The sequence below is a fragment of the Dasypus novemcinctus genome, chromosome 25, assembly GCF_030445035.2.
Source record: "Dasypus novemcinctus isolate mDasNov1 chromosome 25, mDasNov1.1.hap2, whole genome shotgun sequence".
Classification (NCBI taxonomy): Eukaryota; Metazoa; Chordata; class Mammalia; order Cingulata; family Dasypodidae; genus Dasypus; species Dasypus novemcinctus.
The window spans coordinates 15,733,339-15,750,255 of NC_080697.1; the positions used below are offsets into that span (position 1 = coordinate 15,733,339).

Here is a 16,917-nt window from a genome sequence, read left to right on the forward strand (position 1 = left end):
GAAGGTGTCCATTCCGCTGACAGCGCAGTTTTAGAGAGGACAGATGAACAAACTGTCCACTTGTCCGTTTCGGTCACTCCTGCGCCCCGAGAGCCTGCACTGGCGCCTGAATGAGAGCGCTTACCATTCCCTGGCAGCCATGAGACGGGGGTACACAGGGCGGAGGCAAGAGGGGGTGCCCCAGGATCAGCCTGAGAGCCCCCGGGGCCTGGACAGCAGGGTGCACGACTGAGCACCCCAATGAATGCCCCACGTCCCCTGGATTCTGCGGGGCCATGATTTCTCCGACAAACCGCATTTCCTTCTGAACCAGGCAGAGGCGTGGAGGCCAATCAGACGCTCCGATCACCCCACGACCCACAGCTCCACACCGTGTGCGTGGACCCCCTGCCGTGACCTATGGGGACAGGCAGGTGCTAGCTTCCACCAGGCACACAGAGAGAGCCTTTGGGGGTCCCCGTTCTGGACTCAGACCCAGCACCCTCACTGCAGCCCCCCGTGCTGCGCCTGGCACGTTTTTCTACCGTAGAATTCCACCCTGTGCAGCAAAGGGTGGGCACCCTGGAGCCACCACCTCTCCAGGTCCCGGGGTGGTGGCCACCGTTAGAGGGGGTGGGGGCCTGCCGGGCACGAGCCAAACCGTGCGCTCCGCGGGCAGGCCCAGCCTCCCCAGCGTGGGGCACCCCTGGGCTGCGCTGGAGGAAACCCAGTCTGCGAGAGGCGACGCGGGTGCCCAGGTCTCCTGCCTGCCGGTGCCTGCCTGGAGCACATGGTGGGAAGCACGCACTCCGAGGGCAGCCTGCGGCTCTGCCACGCTGCGGTGACAGTCCCCGGGAAGGGGCCGGCCCGCGGGTCACGCCGCGTGGGGAGGGAGGCGCGCTGAGCAGGACGGGCAGCTGGGCGGCGGCCGTGGCCCTCGAGGTCCCCACCCGAGGCGGCGGATGGAGTGGCTGGTTCTCACATCTGTCACGGGCCTGTTTATTGAATTTCTGTGCTGACGGGTTGAGCAAAGGAATCTCAAACATGCTTATCCAATCTCAAGGAGCGCTGAACTGGGAGGCATTGCTAATGCTGGGAGAGAGAGGAGCAGGGCCAGGACCAGCTGGACAAGGGACACGCTGGGCGGGAACCGAGCGGAGCCAGGGCTGGCTTCCCCGCCCCCCCAGTAAGGGCGCTGGGCCAGCGGAGCCCTCCAGGGGCAGGCGGCCCGAGGGGTGCGGGCAGGTGGGCGCGGGGTCTGGCCAGGCAGGAAGCTTCGCCCAGCTCTCCTCGTTCAGCACTGTCAAGCGCCTCCGCCTGGCGGGGCCTCGCTTTCCTCACCTACAGTGGCTCCTTTCTGGGGACACTGGGAGAATTAAACGAGTAACCCCGGCACCCAGTAGTCCCCCACTTCCTCCCGGCCCCTCGCGCCCAGACCAGCAACTTTCACAAAAGCTGCCCCCTCCCGAGCCCGGCCCGGCCCCTGGCCGCACGTGCGGCCCCCACCGCTCCCTTCCCCACTCAGCCCCAGCGGCTGCACCACCCGGGGCTCGGGGGCTTTGCGAATGGCAGCGCTGAGGATGTCGGCGCCTCCGCCCTTTCCGAGGGGGGTTCAGGGGCCCGCGGGTCAAGCCCTGCTCCTGCACCCCTGTGGAAGGAAGGCCTGGGGTCGGGCTGAGCCCCCGCCGCAGGGTGCCAGCCCCCAGGTGCCCAGGCCGCCAGGTGCCCGGGCAGGCGGCTCCCTCCCACTCGGCTCTGCGCTCGGCATCTTTGGCCTGGACGACTCTCCCCTCAGGGCCACCAGCAAATCCTTACTCACTTCCCGGATTCCTCTGCCGGGGCCACTCTTCTCCTCCCAGCCGCTGCCCAGACGGGGCCTGCGGGCGCACCCGCTCACCCACGGCGCCCCTACCCGCGCGGCTCGCCCACGGCGCCCCTACCTGCGCTGCCTCCAGCAGCCCCAGCCAGCCTGAGAGCTCCTCAAGGGAAGGGCCACATCTCATAAAATACCCGAGGAGTGGCTGTCACACAGTAGGTGCGCTCTCTCACACGACGATACAGGCACGTGTGCAAATCCCCAAACCTGCACCAAATCAAGTGTGCAGGAGAGGAAGTGTCGTTGGCACCTCTGTGGCCCCAGAACCAGGGAAGGGGGTGACTAAGAGGTACTTTCTAGGCATGTACGGAGCGATGTCATCGTCCACGTACGTGACTTTTCCCAGCTCTCAGGGCACCTTGGCTACTGGTGGCTGATGGACTGGGGGTTAGCGTCAGCCTCTCTCTAAACTTCTGAGGTTAGGATTTGACCTACATTTTAACATAGCTCACTGGATGGATTATTTCAAGCCACGCACAACTTGTCATTCTGATGAGCTGGGCCGTGACGCTCATAATCTCTCGCATTTGTACCATCCGTGGTGATGAACAAAGCATTTTCACATGTGTGATTTCATTTGATCCTTAACACTTTGCAGAGAGCAAAGCCTGGATGATATTTTCCATGACATAGGCGGGAAATCTGAAGCTCAGAGAGGTTATCTGACTTGCAAAGATCAGAGAGAGCCGGGCAGGGGAGGGCAGGAGCATGTGGGACCAAAACTTAAGGCTCCGACCACCAGCCCGTGGGCCCTGCCGCGGGAACGTGCCACCCTGTCCCACTCTGCCACATTCTATAGCCATCTGTGCACACACGGGGTGGCGGGCAAGGCACACACCAGCTTTCCTTGCACACACACACGCACTCAGCTGGCGGAGACTGCCCCCTCCCCAGACACATGTCCATGGAGGACCACACCCAGATCCAGCTGGCTTGAGGGACGTGCTCTCTTAGTCCACACACTGGATGCTACTGCCCCAGCATCCAGGGAGCAGATGGCTCAGGTCAGGGTTAGCGCCTAGGGGCAGAACTTGCCAGATCTCAGCACCCACTTGCCCGGGGCGCCTGGGGGCAAGGAGCACATGCGGCCTCTGCCTGCTGGCTGGCTGGCCTCCCAGGGACTGTCTGTGGGCACGGCCTCCAGTGACATGAACTGGCTTGCCCAGCGGGCAGAGCCTGCCCCGGGCGGCCCAAGCACCGGGATGGCCACCCGCACACCCCGTGCCCGGGCGGGCCCTGCAGAGGTGGTCCTGGATGGAGAGGACAGGGCGCACGGCTTGGCACATGGGTAGGAAGGAAGGGGACAGCTGAGGACCCGCACGTGGTCAAGCAGGGGCCCCGGAGTCCCAGCAGACGCACCTAAACCCACGAGGCTCTCCAAGGCCTCCTGCATTTTCTGACCCCAGGCGCCTCCCCCAGCGCCCATCAGCCCTTTGCTTCAATTAGTCAACGATATTCTAGGGAGATCCAGTGGCCGCTTCCTCCGCTTTGTGTTACAATTACTGGGAAGCCTCCCATCTCCCCCACGAGGGCAGGGGCCAGGTCTCAAGCGTCCCACCCGCGCCCCCAGCTCCTGCACACAGCAGGCACTCCATTAATGCTAAGAAGTTGAAAACGGCGCTGCCTGTTTCCCCAGCCCGTGCCCTATGCTGAGTCCCCCCTGTCTTCCAGACAGGAAGCTCAGAAGCCACCAGACCGCACCCCACCAAGCAGCACACCCCCAGTTCAGGGTGAGCCCTCAGGGCTGGGGCCGACCCGTGCTCTCCACTGCCCCGCTCCCCTGCATGTATTGAGCGCCTACTGGGCACTGAACACAAAGATAGGCAAATAGGGACAGGATAGAGCGCAGGCGAAGCAGCACATAGCTGACGGGGCACTGAGGGCCATGTGCGTGTGCCACCACCTCCGTGGACACCACGCCCACCCCCCTTGGCTCCTGCAGCAGCCCCCCGGCCCTCGCTGGCCTGCACTCGCCACTGCCTTTCCACAGGGGCTCAGCAGGACGTGACCTGACTCGCTTCACAGAGGGCAAGAACCCAGGTAAAACCACCCGGGAGCTGTGCGACCTCGGTCAAGCTTCTTTTTTAAAAAAATATTTGTGCTCTCTATCTTCCCCTTTCTTTTCTGTTTTTTTTTTTTTAAAGATTTATTTTAATTTATTTTTTATTTCTCTCCCCTTCCCCCGCCCCCAGTTGTCTGCTCTCTGTGTCCATTCGCTGTATGTTCTTCTATGACCACTTTTATCCTTATCAGTAGCACCAGGAATCTGTGTTACTTTTTGTTGCGCCATCTTGTTGTGTCAGCTCTCCGCGTGTGCAGCGCCATTCCTGGGCAGGCTGCACTTTCTTTCGTGCTGGGCGGCTCTCCTTACGGGGCGCACTCCTCGCGCATGGGGCTCCCCTACACAGGGGACACCCCTGCGTGGCAGGGCACTCCTTGTGCGCATCAGCACTGCGCATGGGCCAGCTCCACACGGGTCAAGGAGGCCCGGGGTTTGAACCGCCAGGACCTCCCATGTGGTAGACGGACGCCCTATCCATTGGGCCAAGTCCGCTTCCCTTGGTCGAGTTTCTTAACCTCTCTGAGCCTCAATTCCTCCTCCATGACATGGGGACAATGATGGGAGGTGCCTCCCAGTCACCGTGAGGATGAAGCGGGCTCACTGCCACCCCTCACAGGCCCCTCCCTCCGTGCCCGTGGAAAGTGGTGTGAATTATGAACGATACCCCAGTTGCCCCGTGGCTCTCCCCGCGCGCCCGGCCCAGGGTGCCAGAGAGGAAGGGCAGCTCCGTCACCTCCTGGGCGCCCTGGGACCCCCACCCCAGCTCCGTTCCGGCCTGCCCTCCCTGAGCTCGGTCTCTCCCCACCCAGGCCCTGCGGGGCCCGCCGTCCTGGCAGGGCTGGGCTCTGGGTCTCTGCCAGAACCCCCGCCCTCCCAGGGCCAACCCAGCCACGCAGAGGAGGGACCCCAAGTGGCCGTGGGCCCAGGAGTGGCCCCTCACCCGGGCCCCTGCACGCGGCCCTCGCCACCAGGGCCCAGGTGTCACCACTCTCTTGCCCACTGCCCTTGCCTTGGTCTCGCTTCTGGTCAGTGGGGAGAGGGAAGAGCTGTGCAGGGGGCAAAGGGGCATCGGGCTTTCGCGCGCCTGCGCGCTGGGAGAGACGAACCCCCACCTGCCCCCACCCCAGGCTCGTCTCCCTCTCCCATGCAATCCTTGGGCTGCAGTGGCTGCGAAGCACCAATGGATGGATGGGTGGACAGATGGATGATGGGTAGACTGGGCTTGTAGACAGATGCCTGGTCGATAGGGAGGTAGGAAGACGGCGCCAAAACGAACAATAAGGCCGGTCGACGTGCGGCAGCCCTGGGCCAACCACAAAGCACCATCTCATTTAACCTCTTGCGCCAAGATACCACTGACGCACTCAGCGGTCACACGGCGTATTAGTGATCAGCTTCAAATGCAGGCTGTCTCCGGAGCACAACGACCCCCCCACAGCGTGCTGCACGCAAGGCTGCCTGGACCTGGCAGGGTTTCGAGCCCCTGAAGTCCGGCCCGCACGCCCCGGCCGGCTCCGGCTGTGCGCCCTCGCATCACGTATGCACGTGCTCCGCGGCACATGCGGAGGCGCCGGGTGAAGCCTGCCGAGCTGGAGGCGCTCCTGAGAGGCAACGCTGCCCCACCTGGAACTCCCGAGGCGAAGGGCCCGCCCTAAGCGCGCGGTGGGCTTCTGCCCCAACCAAGGCGGAGGGCGCCGGCGGGCAGCACACCTGGCGGCTGCCCAGGCAGCCCGAGAGGGGAGCTGGGGGCCCACCCGAGGAAGCCTGGGCCTTGCACGCTGGGGTGGAAGGAGTGCGCCAAGCCCGAGGGAGGGAAGCGACCGTGGCTCAACGGATAGGGCGTCCACCTACCACACGGAGGGTCCAGGGTTCAAACCCCGGGCCTCCTGGCCCATGTGGTAAGATGGCCTGTGAGCAGTGCTGATGCACGCAAGGAGTGCCCTGCCACGCAGGGGCGTCCCTGCATAGGGTGCCCCACGCACAAGGTGTGTGCCCTGCAAGGAGAGCTGCCCCATGTGAAGAAAGCACAGCCCGCCCAAGAGTGGCGCTGCACACATGGAGAGCTGACGCAGCAAGATGACGCAACAATAAAGAGACGCAGGTTCCCAGTGCCACCTGTCAATGCAAGCAGACACAGAAGAACACACAGCGAATGGACAGAGAGCAGACAGCTGGGCGGGGGGGAGGGGAGAGAAATAAATAAAATAAATCTTAAAAAAATAAACACAGCCCAAGGGAAATGAGAACCGGCCGGGTCTCCGGGCAGACCTGCTGACGGGCCCCGCACACACACGTGCACGCAGACTGTGCTTCTCAGCGCAGACCTGCCCCGCGGCTGCCGCTTCTGCCTTGCTGGGGGAGGGTGTGATCAGGGCGAGTTGTCCCGCGGGGGGCCTCGAGCTCTGCAGGGCACGTTGCCCCACTCGTCTCTGAGTCTTCCCACCCCCCCCTCCTCTCCCGGGCCCTCCAGGGATGTTTATTCCTCTAACAGACTTGTGCAGCCCTACTACGTGCTGGGCACCTGGAAAGGTACCCGGAAGGAATGGAAGGGAAGGAGAGAGCACAGAGCGCTATGTCTAGGAAGGAAGGCAGGCGGGGAGGAAGGCAAGAAGGAAGGAACAGATAGCAGCATGCGCCAACTTGGAGCCCCAGCGGAGAAGAGGGCTGCGCCGCAGAGAAAGCCCGCCAGCCCCCGGCGTTCTCTGATCTTCAAGCTAAGTAAATCTGTTTCAGCTTGTGGCCAAAGAAATGTGGGTGGGTGGGATACGGAGCTTCCCTGCTGCAGGCCCCTTCACGCAGGAGGTGGCCGGAAGAGCCCAGAAGCCGAGTGCATAGGCTGCTGGGTTCAAAGCCCAGCACCACCACTGACCAGCTGTGTGACTTTCAGCAAGCGACTTAACCTCTCTGAACCCCAGTTTAGTCCTTCCTAAGATAGAAGGATGAAAACAGTGCCTGCCTTATCAAGCAGCGAGTGAAATACAATAACGCACGTTCAGAGGGCCCAGCTGAGGACCAACACACACTGAATCCTGCCCATTAATTTCTGAGGCCAGGGAAGCAGACTTGGCCCAGTAGTTAGGGCGTCCGCCTACCACATGGGAGGTCCGCGGTTCAAACCAGGGGCCTCCTTGACCCGTGTGGAGCTGGCCCATGCGCAGTGCTGATGCACACAAGGAGTGCCCTGCCACGCAGGGGTGTCCCCCGCGTAGGGGAGCCCCACGCGCAAGGAGTGCGCCCCGTAAGGAGAGCCGCCCAGTGTGAAAGAAAGTGCAGCCTGCCCAGGAATGGCGCCACACACACGGAGAGCTGACGCAACAAGATGACGCAACAAAAAGAGACACAGATTCCCGTGCTGCTGACAACAGAAGCGGACAAAGAAGAACACGCAGCAAATGGACACAGAGAACAGACAACTGGGGGGGGGAGGGGAGAGAAATAAATAAATAAATACATCTTTAAAAAAAAAAATTTCTGAGGCCAGAGGACAGGAGCGGTGACTCCTGGCCAGGCTCGGCTTCGTATCTGGTGATCTGAGGAGGACCTTCCAGCCCCAAGGCTAGGGGTGTCCTGGACCCCCTTTCCTGCTTCCTCTGCCCCTCTCCCTCCCCTCCGTGCAGGGCTGGGCCCCTGCCTCCCTTTAGAGCCGAGGCTCTTGACCTCCCCACACACATGTGCAGGACGCCAGTCCCCGCAGCTGTGGCCGCATTTCCCCAGCTGACCCACCCTGGCCGGGGCTGTCCCCGGGGCTTGGCCCCGCAAAGCCTGCTGCCTCCCTGAGGGTGGGGGGCAGAGGAGCAGGTGCGGCAGTGGGGAAGGGAGGCTGGGGGACAGGTGCCAGGGACTCACACGCAGACCCCTCCACGCGACCCCAGCCGCAGGTGGCCTGCCCCGGCCCGTCCCCCCAGCTCTGCGCCCCACGTGCTCCTGGGCTCAGGGACCTGTCCCTCTGGAGGCGTCTTGGCCACGCTCGCTTTTCTTTCCATCCTACTCACATTCCCGTGCACCTCCTCTGTCCAGGGGGCTATGCAGGCCCTGGGGATTCAGCTGGAAGAAAGGGGTAGGGGTCCTGCACCTCCCGAGGCAGAGGTGGGGCCTGGCGTGGTCCCTGCCCGTGATCCTCAACTGTTGGCTACAGAAGGCCCTGGAGGGCTGGCAGAGCCCAGGGTGCCCGCCGCACTCCCAGAATTTCTCCTTCCATCAGTCTGGGCCTGTGCTCACCCTTTTGCAATTCTAGCACCTTTCCGGGTGACGCTGAAGCGGCTGGTTCTGGGGGCCACATCTCAAGACTCGAGGGCCTAAACTGTGATTCGTGGCAGACCGAAGCCAGGACTTTTGCCAGCGAGGAGGAGAGAAAATCAGGGAAATGGCCGAGGGGACAACGTAAACACGGGCACGGCAGTTCCCGGAAGCACCCGCGCGGGCCCGGGCGGTAAGGTGTGTGGGGCCCGGCAGGGAAGGAGGCGCAGGCGCAGGTGGGGCCAGGCTGGGGAGGGGCCCGTGGGTGGCAGTGGCCGCAGCCCTGCCCTCTGGCCCACCGAGCGGTTCCTCAGGACCCAGGTGGCCCGGGCAACCCCTGCCAGGCTCCTTGGGCCACTGCAGACCGAGCGTGTGTGTCCTCGGCCTCTCCCGCCCCAGGCCTGGCTCCTCGGGAGGGAGCCGGTGCCAGCGCCTCGGCCCGCCCCTCCCCGGCGGCTGCCCAGAGCTGCTGGAGTCAGCCGAGGTGCCAGGGAAGCGTGCCAGGGGCGGCAGCTGGAGAGGAGCGCCTGGCCTGCCCCGGCCCTCATCTGTCTAGGCCGCTGCCACCTTTGGCACGAGCACCTGCCCCTGCCAGCGCGCGTGGGTGCTCACTCTAGCGGCACCCGGATCTGGCCTGGGTGTGTGTTTGTTGCTGCCCGAGCCAGGGCAGTTACTAGGGGTAGATATTAATAGCAGTCGTAATCCCTCCGAATTGGACCAGCCCTTGCCATCCTCAGGGCACTTCCACGCCCACGACCTCACCTGACTTCCACAGCCGCCCCCCATCAGACAGAGGACCCCCGTTTTCCAGCAGAGCAACCGCCACCCCGAGCGGCCAGAAGTCCCATCTCCCGTGAGGGGCACACTTGGGATGGGGACTGGGGCCTCGGACTCCTTGTCCAGTGCTCTCTCCCTGTCCTCAACTGTCGTGATATACAGCCCGATCTGCTGCCCCCCCAACAGGCGGGGGCCGGGGGCCGCGGCAGGGGCATGGGCACACACAGTTCGGGGAGGTGGGCCCAGATGGGGGCAGGGTGGCCCCTCGCTGCACATGCAGGCCATGGAGCTGCTGTGCCAGCGTTCAGCCGTCAGGTCAAGGGTGGGTGGGCGGGCCTCAGGGTCCCCTAATCCAACAGAGGAGCAGAGCAGGCCTGGGCGGCGAGGAAATTCTGCCCGGCCACGGCTGCCACTTACGAACACACGTACTTGCAGGTGTCCGCAGCCTGAGACCTGGCGGGAGCCGCCCGGAAGTTCCGTGGGATGAGCTAGACCATAGCCACTCTTTCCGTGGGGTCAGAAAGATGGGGACTGCCCCGCTGCCCCTTGGGGCCCTGCCCAGAGGCCCACGGCACGGGCTTTCTGTCCCCTGCTCGCCCTGTGGCACTCTGCAGGGCTCCAGGCTGGAGGGCGGGTCTCGGGGCTCCCTGTGTGCACCGGGGGTGAGTCCACCCGAGGTCGCCCACAGGTGGGGCAGAGGGAACGGCTCAGACCCAGGAGGCAGGAGACGGGCCCCACAACTGACCGGCCAGGTGACCCCAGGGGGGCATGCTCCTTCCGGGCTCAGCTGTCAACTAGGGCCAGCATGGCTGGCCCCGCAGGTTTCCAGGGCTGTCCCAAGGCCTAAATGGACCAATGGATGAAAACTACCCAGAAAAGGGAGAGATGCTCTAAGAACGAGTGAGCCCAGGAAGGAGCGGCGCACGCTCGAGGGGGGGCGAGCAGAGAGCAGGCAGGCCTCAGAGCTGCCCCAAAGGCGGGCGGCAGAGCTGGCATCCCACGGGCTCAACCCCAAAGCTGCTCCAGCGTCCCACACCTGGTGCCGGAAGGACCCACGCTGCCCCCAGGAGCATGCCCTGCTGCCGGGTGCCCCCGAGTATCACCACCCCTTAGCCCCCGCCCGGGCAGCGGGAACCGTGGCACCAAGTACGGCAGATACGACATGCCGAGGAGGCCCGTGGCCGGCGGTTTCCCCGGAAGGGCGGCCCTGAGTTTATCATTCCACTGGACGGAGCGGGAAAATAAAGTCCAAGAGCGGGCGAGGGGCGGCCTTCCCTGAGGGTGGACGCAGCTGGTGAGGTCCCGAGGCACCTCCCGGGACCCTGCAGGCGCTCCCGTCAGCCTGACGTAATCCCCCTGACAGCCTCGGGCCCGTCCGGGAGATCGTCAGCAGAGGGAAGGGGTCACCTACATGGGGCTCTGGAAACAAGGAGGTCACCAGCTCCATGGCCAGAAGTCAAACCAAGGGTCCTGGGGCAGGGGGGGCATGTGTGTGGCGGAGAGGAAGGAAAGCACCACCTCCAAGAGGCACTGAGGCTGACCCCCCACCCACCGGGCCCCTCGGAGCTGTTCTGTCTTTGGCCACCCAGAGGCCACCAAACACCAAACACCTTGGGGAAACCGAGGCAGCTAAAGCAGAGAGGTCAAGTGACCCACCCGAGGCCAGTAAGAGGCAGAACCCAAAAGGAGCCCCGGTTGGGGACACTGCGAGACCGGCCCCTCCCAACCGCCCGGACCCCAGCTCCAAGACCGGGGTGGTGGAAAGTTGGGGATCTGGACCCCAAAATCCCGCTCCACCCCCAGGACTTAACCTCCCCCGGCCTCAGTTTCCTTGTCGCCAAGATAGGCCTGTCCCCGGTGCCCACGGTTGGGGGCTGTCGTGGAGACCGAGGGGGCGCACACGCGAGCGGTCATCGTCCCGGCGGGGGTCCTCCCCCTCCCGGGGCGCGGCCGGGGGTCCCCAGCGGCGCCGGGGGGTCCTCACCTTGCGGTCCTCATCCCGCTCCGGAGCGGAGCTGCCGGCGTCCCCGGGGCCGCTGGAGGGCATCGCGGGCAGCTGGGCGGTGGGCGGCAGGCTGGGGCTGCGCGGGGCTGGGGGGCTGCTCGGCTTTGGGGAAGGAATTATTGTGGTCTTTATCAGCAAGAGTTAAGACTTAAACATAGATCCGGTGCCGAGCCCTCTGCTGCCACGCGGCCAGGGTCTGCCTGTGGGTCTGGGCCCCCCTAGGGCTCCACCTGCGGGAGAAGAGAAGAGGGGTCAGCCGGGCAGGGCACCCCCAGACCCAGGCCCCACCTGGCCCCCCACCGTCTCCCCAAGCTTTCTGAGGCCTGGGCTCCTCTGCACTTCCTGACCTCGCCAGGGCCCTCACTTGGGCCAGAGAGCACGGGGGAAACTGAGGCAGGCCCACCTGCTGCTTCCCAGCAGCCTCGGGGGCAGCTGGCCTCCCCCGGGCCTCCGGTTGCCCTCCTGGGCCGCCTCCCTTCTCCTCGCATTGGTTTTGTTGTATTTTTTTTTAAATTTCCTTTGAAAGCTTCCCGCACCCTCCCTCCCACCCCAACCGGCCCCTGGGAAGTCCCAGCCTCCCCCGGCCCCCAGCGCCCCCGGTACATTTTCCTTCCCCGGCGGCCCCTGCCCCCACCCGGGCGCTCCCGCCACGTGGAGGAAGTGAGTGGCAGTCACAGGATGTAGTGAAATGAGTGTCACTGCACCAGGCCCCCACGCCCGGGTCCAGAGGAAGTTGAGGTCTCAGCTCTGAGCGGGGCTGTGGCCAGGCGGACACCCCCGGGGGACGGGGGACGCGGCCCAAGGGAGCGGCGGGGTCGGCAGAGGCCGCGGCCCACAGCGGGAGGACCCGCCCCGGAGCCAGCCCCCGGCACCCTTGGGGGCTGGAGGGGACGCCCGCGTTTCAGGGCTCAGCTTCCTCCCAGCTCCGGGTGCCCCAGCTGGGTGATTCTGCCCCAGGCCCCCACCCAGAGGGACACAGAGCTACACCCCCACCCCGCCCGGGAGTGCCCAGGGCCGGGAGGGGCTTGGCAGCCGAGCTGGGCTCCCCCACCCTTCCCCTCCCAGCTCCTGCTTCCCCTGTCCCCCTCCGGCCGGCCTGCTTCTCCCAGTCCCTCGCCACCAGGGCTCCCTGGAAAACCAGGAGCCGGGAAAGGCCCAGGCTCAGCCCCCACCGGTCAGGGGGAGGTGGGAGGCCACAGTTAGGCCCCCCAGGAGTTGGCAGCAGTGGGCGCTGGGAGGGGCCTCCTCAGGGTCCAGAAGCTAAAGACCCCGTCAGGCTGAAGGTGCTCCAGGCCCCACAGGGGTGCCCCACGGGAAACCCGGGTGCCGGCGCCTCCTTCCAGCCCCACGGCCTCCCAGCCCCCCCGCCCGCCCCCAGCACAGCGCTGGGTGACCGTCACTTCACTTTGGAGTCAGTGGCACCAGGGAGAGGCGCCCCACTTCCTTGTCCCGAGGCCCGGCCAGCCTTCCTCGTGCAGGGTTGGAGGATCAAAGCCGAGCCGGAACCCAGATCCCCGACTCTAAAGCTTTGAGGGTTCGCCGTGAAGCTTTGTCCCCCAGCTTGCACGACCCCACAAAAACAGTTCTCGAGAGCCGAATGGAGAAGTGGCTCAAGCCGGAACCCGCCTCTCGCCGGCACTGCTGCTGAGCTCGACAGCTCCAGGCCAGTGACTCCCCGTCAAATCCACTCCCCATTTGCACCCCCCCAGTCACCCCAAAATCAAAACCAACAAAAACAAGCAGAAGCTAAGAGAGGCAGAATCCGGTCGGAAAGGACCCTGGACTCCTGACTGGGGGCTTCTCTGGCCCTCGGCTTCTCATCAGAAAATAAGAGAACAGACTAGGCCCTCCACAAGAACCTGTGGCTCCGACCTGCCAGGCAGCCAGGCCGGGGAGGCCCTGTGGGCAGCTCCGAGGGCAGAGGGAGGGCAGGGGAAGCAGAGCCCATGCAGGGCAGGGGAGGTTGGGACACGCGGAGACCCAGGCACCTAAGCCAGTCGGTGGCAGAAAACACTTGGCCAAACCTGGGTCTCCACACTGTCCCGGGACCCCAAACACCCAGGGGACAGCTGTGCCACCAGAGGAGCTGCGAGACAGAACCCTTTCCGAGAAGCTCTGACTCCCGTGTAGAGAGGAAGGAAGCGGCAGGCAGGAAAAGCAGAACATCACAGGGCAATGACCCTGAAGACAGACACCCAGGAAAGGAAAGGAAATGTTCCTTCTTCCCTCCCCCTCCCTCCACCCAACACCCTGGCATCTGTCCTTACAGAAGACGCAGCTGACCGGGTCAGTCTCCAGGGCCACGTGTGCTGCTCAAAGGGACTGGCCCTGCCAGTGAGTGTGCCTGGAAAACATGCAGCAGCCTCCAGAACCATCGAGGATACGGTTGGGCAGGCTGTAGACTGCGCAACTCTACGGAGCCCAGGTTGGTGGCCCTGGTCCCAGACCCGGCCACGGCACTTCCCACCTGCCCCTAGAAGTTCGTTCTTCTCGCATGCGGTCCCACCAGGGCAAGCACCTGCCCCTGGCCCACAGTCCCAACACGCAGCACGCATCCAGCACGCCGGACACTGAAGCACCCTCCTCATCCATGCCAAGGGCTGCATCGCAAAAACCACCACCGCTGCCACATCAAATCCTTGCCAAGAGCCTGCCCCGTGGCAGGAAGCTTCTCTTTTCTTCTTGGTACTTCTACTCTCCACAACGAACCCCAATCGTGTTTATAATAAAAGTCAACAATTTATTTTTAAGGAATCCCATCATGAAAATATCACTGTCATCACTCCTTCAATGACAGAACAGTGGTGGACAAGGAATTGGGCTTTTGAATATAGACACAAAGTTTCACGATTTCTAAGCCCAAGTTAAAACTCAGTATTTTTTTTTTTCAAAGAAGATATAAAGTCACAAGATTGGGCCGAATACTACCAACAAAATTTTGGAATCTGGAAAGCAGACTTGTACCAGACGACAACGTGAGAGCTGATGGAAAACACAGTGACCTTCGCAAACGCTTGACGTGACAGTATCAGGTGCTGAGGGACTAGGCAGATGAGGATGCATGTGCGAGAACAAGGAAGACTGAATGAAGAAGTAAAATCCCTAGGTCCAGTTCCCCCTGAAGTCTGACCGCTTATTCTCTGGGTCCTTGTACAGGCAGTCGACCGGCAGGGTCGAAAGTCAAGGTAACACACCACAGACAAGATCAAGGGCAGCTGAATGCCAAGCCCCCAGGCCCTTTGCCCACTGGGCTTCTGGAACACTGGCAGTGGGACCTTTACCTTCTTCTCTGGACAATCTAATCAGTCCAGCAGGAAAAGCCCAAGGATACTGGTCCTGACTCTGGGGCCAAAATGGGCCAAAATGGCTGGTTCAGGTCAACCAACATGGATCTGAGAGTCAGCAAGTCCTATTATCATGCTCAGAGCCTCCAATGAGGCCGAAGGAAGCCTTCAACAGGGAAGACAGACACCAGGACAAATAAAGCAAAAAATCAAGTTGGAGGAAACAGACTTTATGTAGAAAAGATACTTCATCCATGAAACAAGAATGGGGGAAGTGGATTCGGCCCAACTGATAGGGCGTCCGTCTACCACATGGGAGGGCAAGGTTCAAACCCAGGACTTCCTGACCCGTGTGGAGCTGGCCGATGCGCAGTGCTGATGCACGCAAGGAGTGCGCTGCCATGCAGGAGTGTCCCCCACATAGAGGAGCCCCACGCACAAGGAGTGCACCCCATAAGGAGAGCCGCCCAGCGCGAAAAAAGTGCAGCCTAGCCAGGAATGGCGCCGCACACATGGAAAGCTGACGCAGCAAGATGACACAACGAAAAAAAATGAGACACAGGGAAGTGGACTTGGCCCAGTGGATAGGGCGTCCGCCTACCACATGGGAGGTCCGCGGGTCAAACCCCGGGCCTCCTTGACCGTATGGAGCTGGCCCATGCGCAGTGCTGATGCGCGCAAGGAGTGCCCTGCCACACAGGGGTGTCCCCCATGTAGGGGAGCCCCACGCACAAGGAGTGCGCCCCGTGAGGAGAGCCGCCCGCCCCATGTGAAAAAAGCGCAGCCCACGCAGGAGTGGCATCACACACACCAAGAGCTGCCGCAGCAAGATGACACAATAAAGAGACACAGATTCCGGGTGCTGCTGACAAGGATAGAAGCGGTCACAGAAGAACACACAGCAAATGGACAAAGAGAGCAGACAACTGGGAGGGAGGGGAAAGAAATAAATAAAAAATAAATAAATCTTCTTAAAAAAAAAAGAGACACAGATGCCGGGTGCCGCTGACAAGAATACAAGCATACACAGAAGAACACACAGCGAATGGACATGGAAAGCAGACAACTGGGGGCAGTGGGGGGAGGGAACAGAAATAAATTTGTAAAACTTAAAAAAAAAAACAAGAATGGATGCTATTACAAAAAAGATCTCCTAGAAATAAAAAATTGTGCTAGCAGAAATGCAAAGGTCAACTGAAGGATTATATTAAGAAGAATAAGAGATGGAGAAAGGGAGAGGAAGGAAAAGAGAAGAGGAGAGTTGGTCCAGAAGGTTTCATATCTAAATAACAAGGAAAAGCAGAGGAAAGATAATTATCAATCAAATAATTCAAGAACTTAAAGAACTTAAAGAGTTGCCTGGCCGAAGAGGCCCACTGCATGTCCAGCAAATGAGTGGACACAGACCCACACCCAGGGCACGTCACTGTGAAATTTCAGACCACTGAGACAAAACGATCTTACTAATTAATTAACTACTGGGGGGAGGGAGAGGAAGTGGCATATAAAAGTCGGGATTCAGAACGGCTTCAGGCTTCTCAACATCCACATTGAAAGCAAGAAGACAAGGACCAATACCTTCAAAATTCTTAAGAAAATGATTGACCAGTTAGAATTCTGTACCCAGCTAAATTATCATGTAAGTGTGAGAGTAGAATAAAAACATTTTCAGAAACATATGAGGTCTCATGCTTTCTCAGGAAGCCACAGGAAGAGGTTCTTTAAGGAGATCCAAAGGAGGAGAGGAGAGGGGAGGGGAAGGGAGGGGAGGGGAGGAGCCTGAGCAGCGTGACCCAAAGCTCAGCAGGTGGCGTGATGGCCCACCTCTTTAAGCTGCCTAGACCTCCCCTTTGCCCTTGACCCACTGCTTTACCCTGAGGAAATTACAGCTATCCCACCAGCTCTCCATAGTCTTGCTATGTAGACCCCAGAACTGAAGGAACTTGGATACTAAAGAATATCTGTCTTCGAGAATGTGCTTGAAATGGGGAGTAAAGCAAGCAAGAGGAAGACATGAGATCCAGAAAACACGGACTCGGACCAGAAGGAAGGCAGGGGGGATTCCAAGGATGACCATAAAGGGAAGTCACAGGATGCCAGCTATAACCTGCAACGCACCTAAAGAGCAAGCAGCCCAGAAAGCAGGAGAGCGGATAACTCAAAAAGGGGACCTGAAACATGCATTACCTGATGCGACTGCCTTATAGAAAGCTGGGCCGAAAGCTATCAGAAGGTGTGGTAGCAAACAGCGACAGGTACAAAGGAAATCAGGCAGATGAGAAAACATGATAATTATTAACTTCAGGAAAAACAAAAAGAAAGGAAACCATCATAGTACACTATGAGGCTCAGCTATGACTACTAGTTGCAATAGAAAAAAGACAAGAAAAAAAAAACAGCATTTGAAAGAAGTCGTTGCAATAGACATAGAAATGTAAACGTATGTTGATTTAATAACGTGTGTGTATGGGTATATATAAAGCTACTTAAGTGTATCTACTAATATGTGTGTACATACTACACACGCACACACGTATTACTTTCCTTTGGCTGCTGTTACAAATTGCCACAAACTTAGTGGCTTAAAACAACACAAATTTATGGTCTTGCAGTTCCAGAGGTTAGAAGACCAAAATGGTTCTCTTCCCGGGGCTAAAATCAAGATGTTAGCATGCCTTCTGTGTGCCCTATGGGAACA

The 16,917-nt window shown here is 60.9% G+C and overlaps 1 protein-coding gene across 2 annotated transcripts in view; it reads right to left on the reverse strand.

The window, feature by feature from the left end:
* The window catches only part of DNMT3A (DNA methyltransferase 3 alpha), a 102,777-nt gene that overhangs the window by 64,624 nt on the left and 21,236 nt on the right, over window positions 1–16,917 (reverse strand). For both annotated transcript variants that reach the window (XM_058287726.2, XM_058287725.2), the window contains exon 2: window positions 10,915–11,165. In XM_058287726.2, coding sequence (XP_058143709.1) covers window positions 10,915–10,977 — 63 coding nt within the window. In that variant the 5' untranslated portion in view covers window positions 10,978–11,165. The remainder of the gene's footprint in view (window positions 1–10,914; window positions 11,166–16,917) is intronic.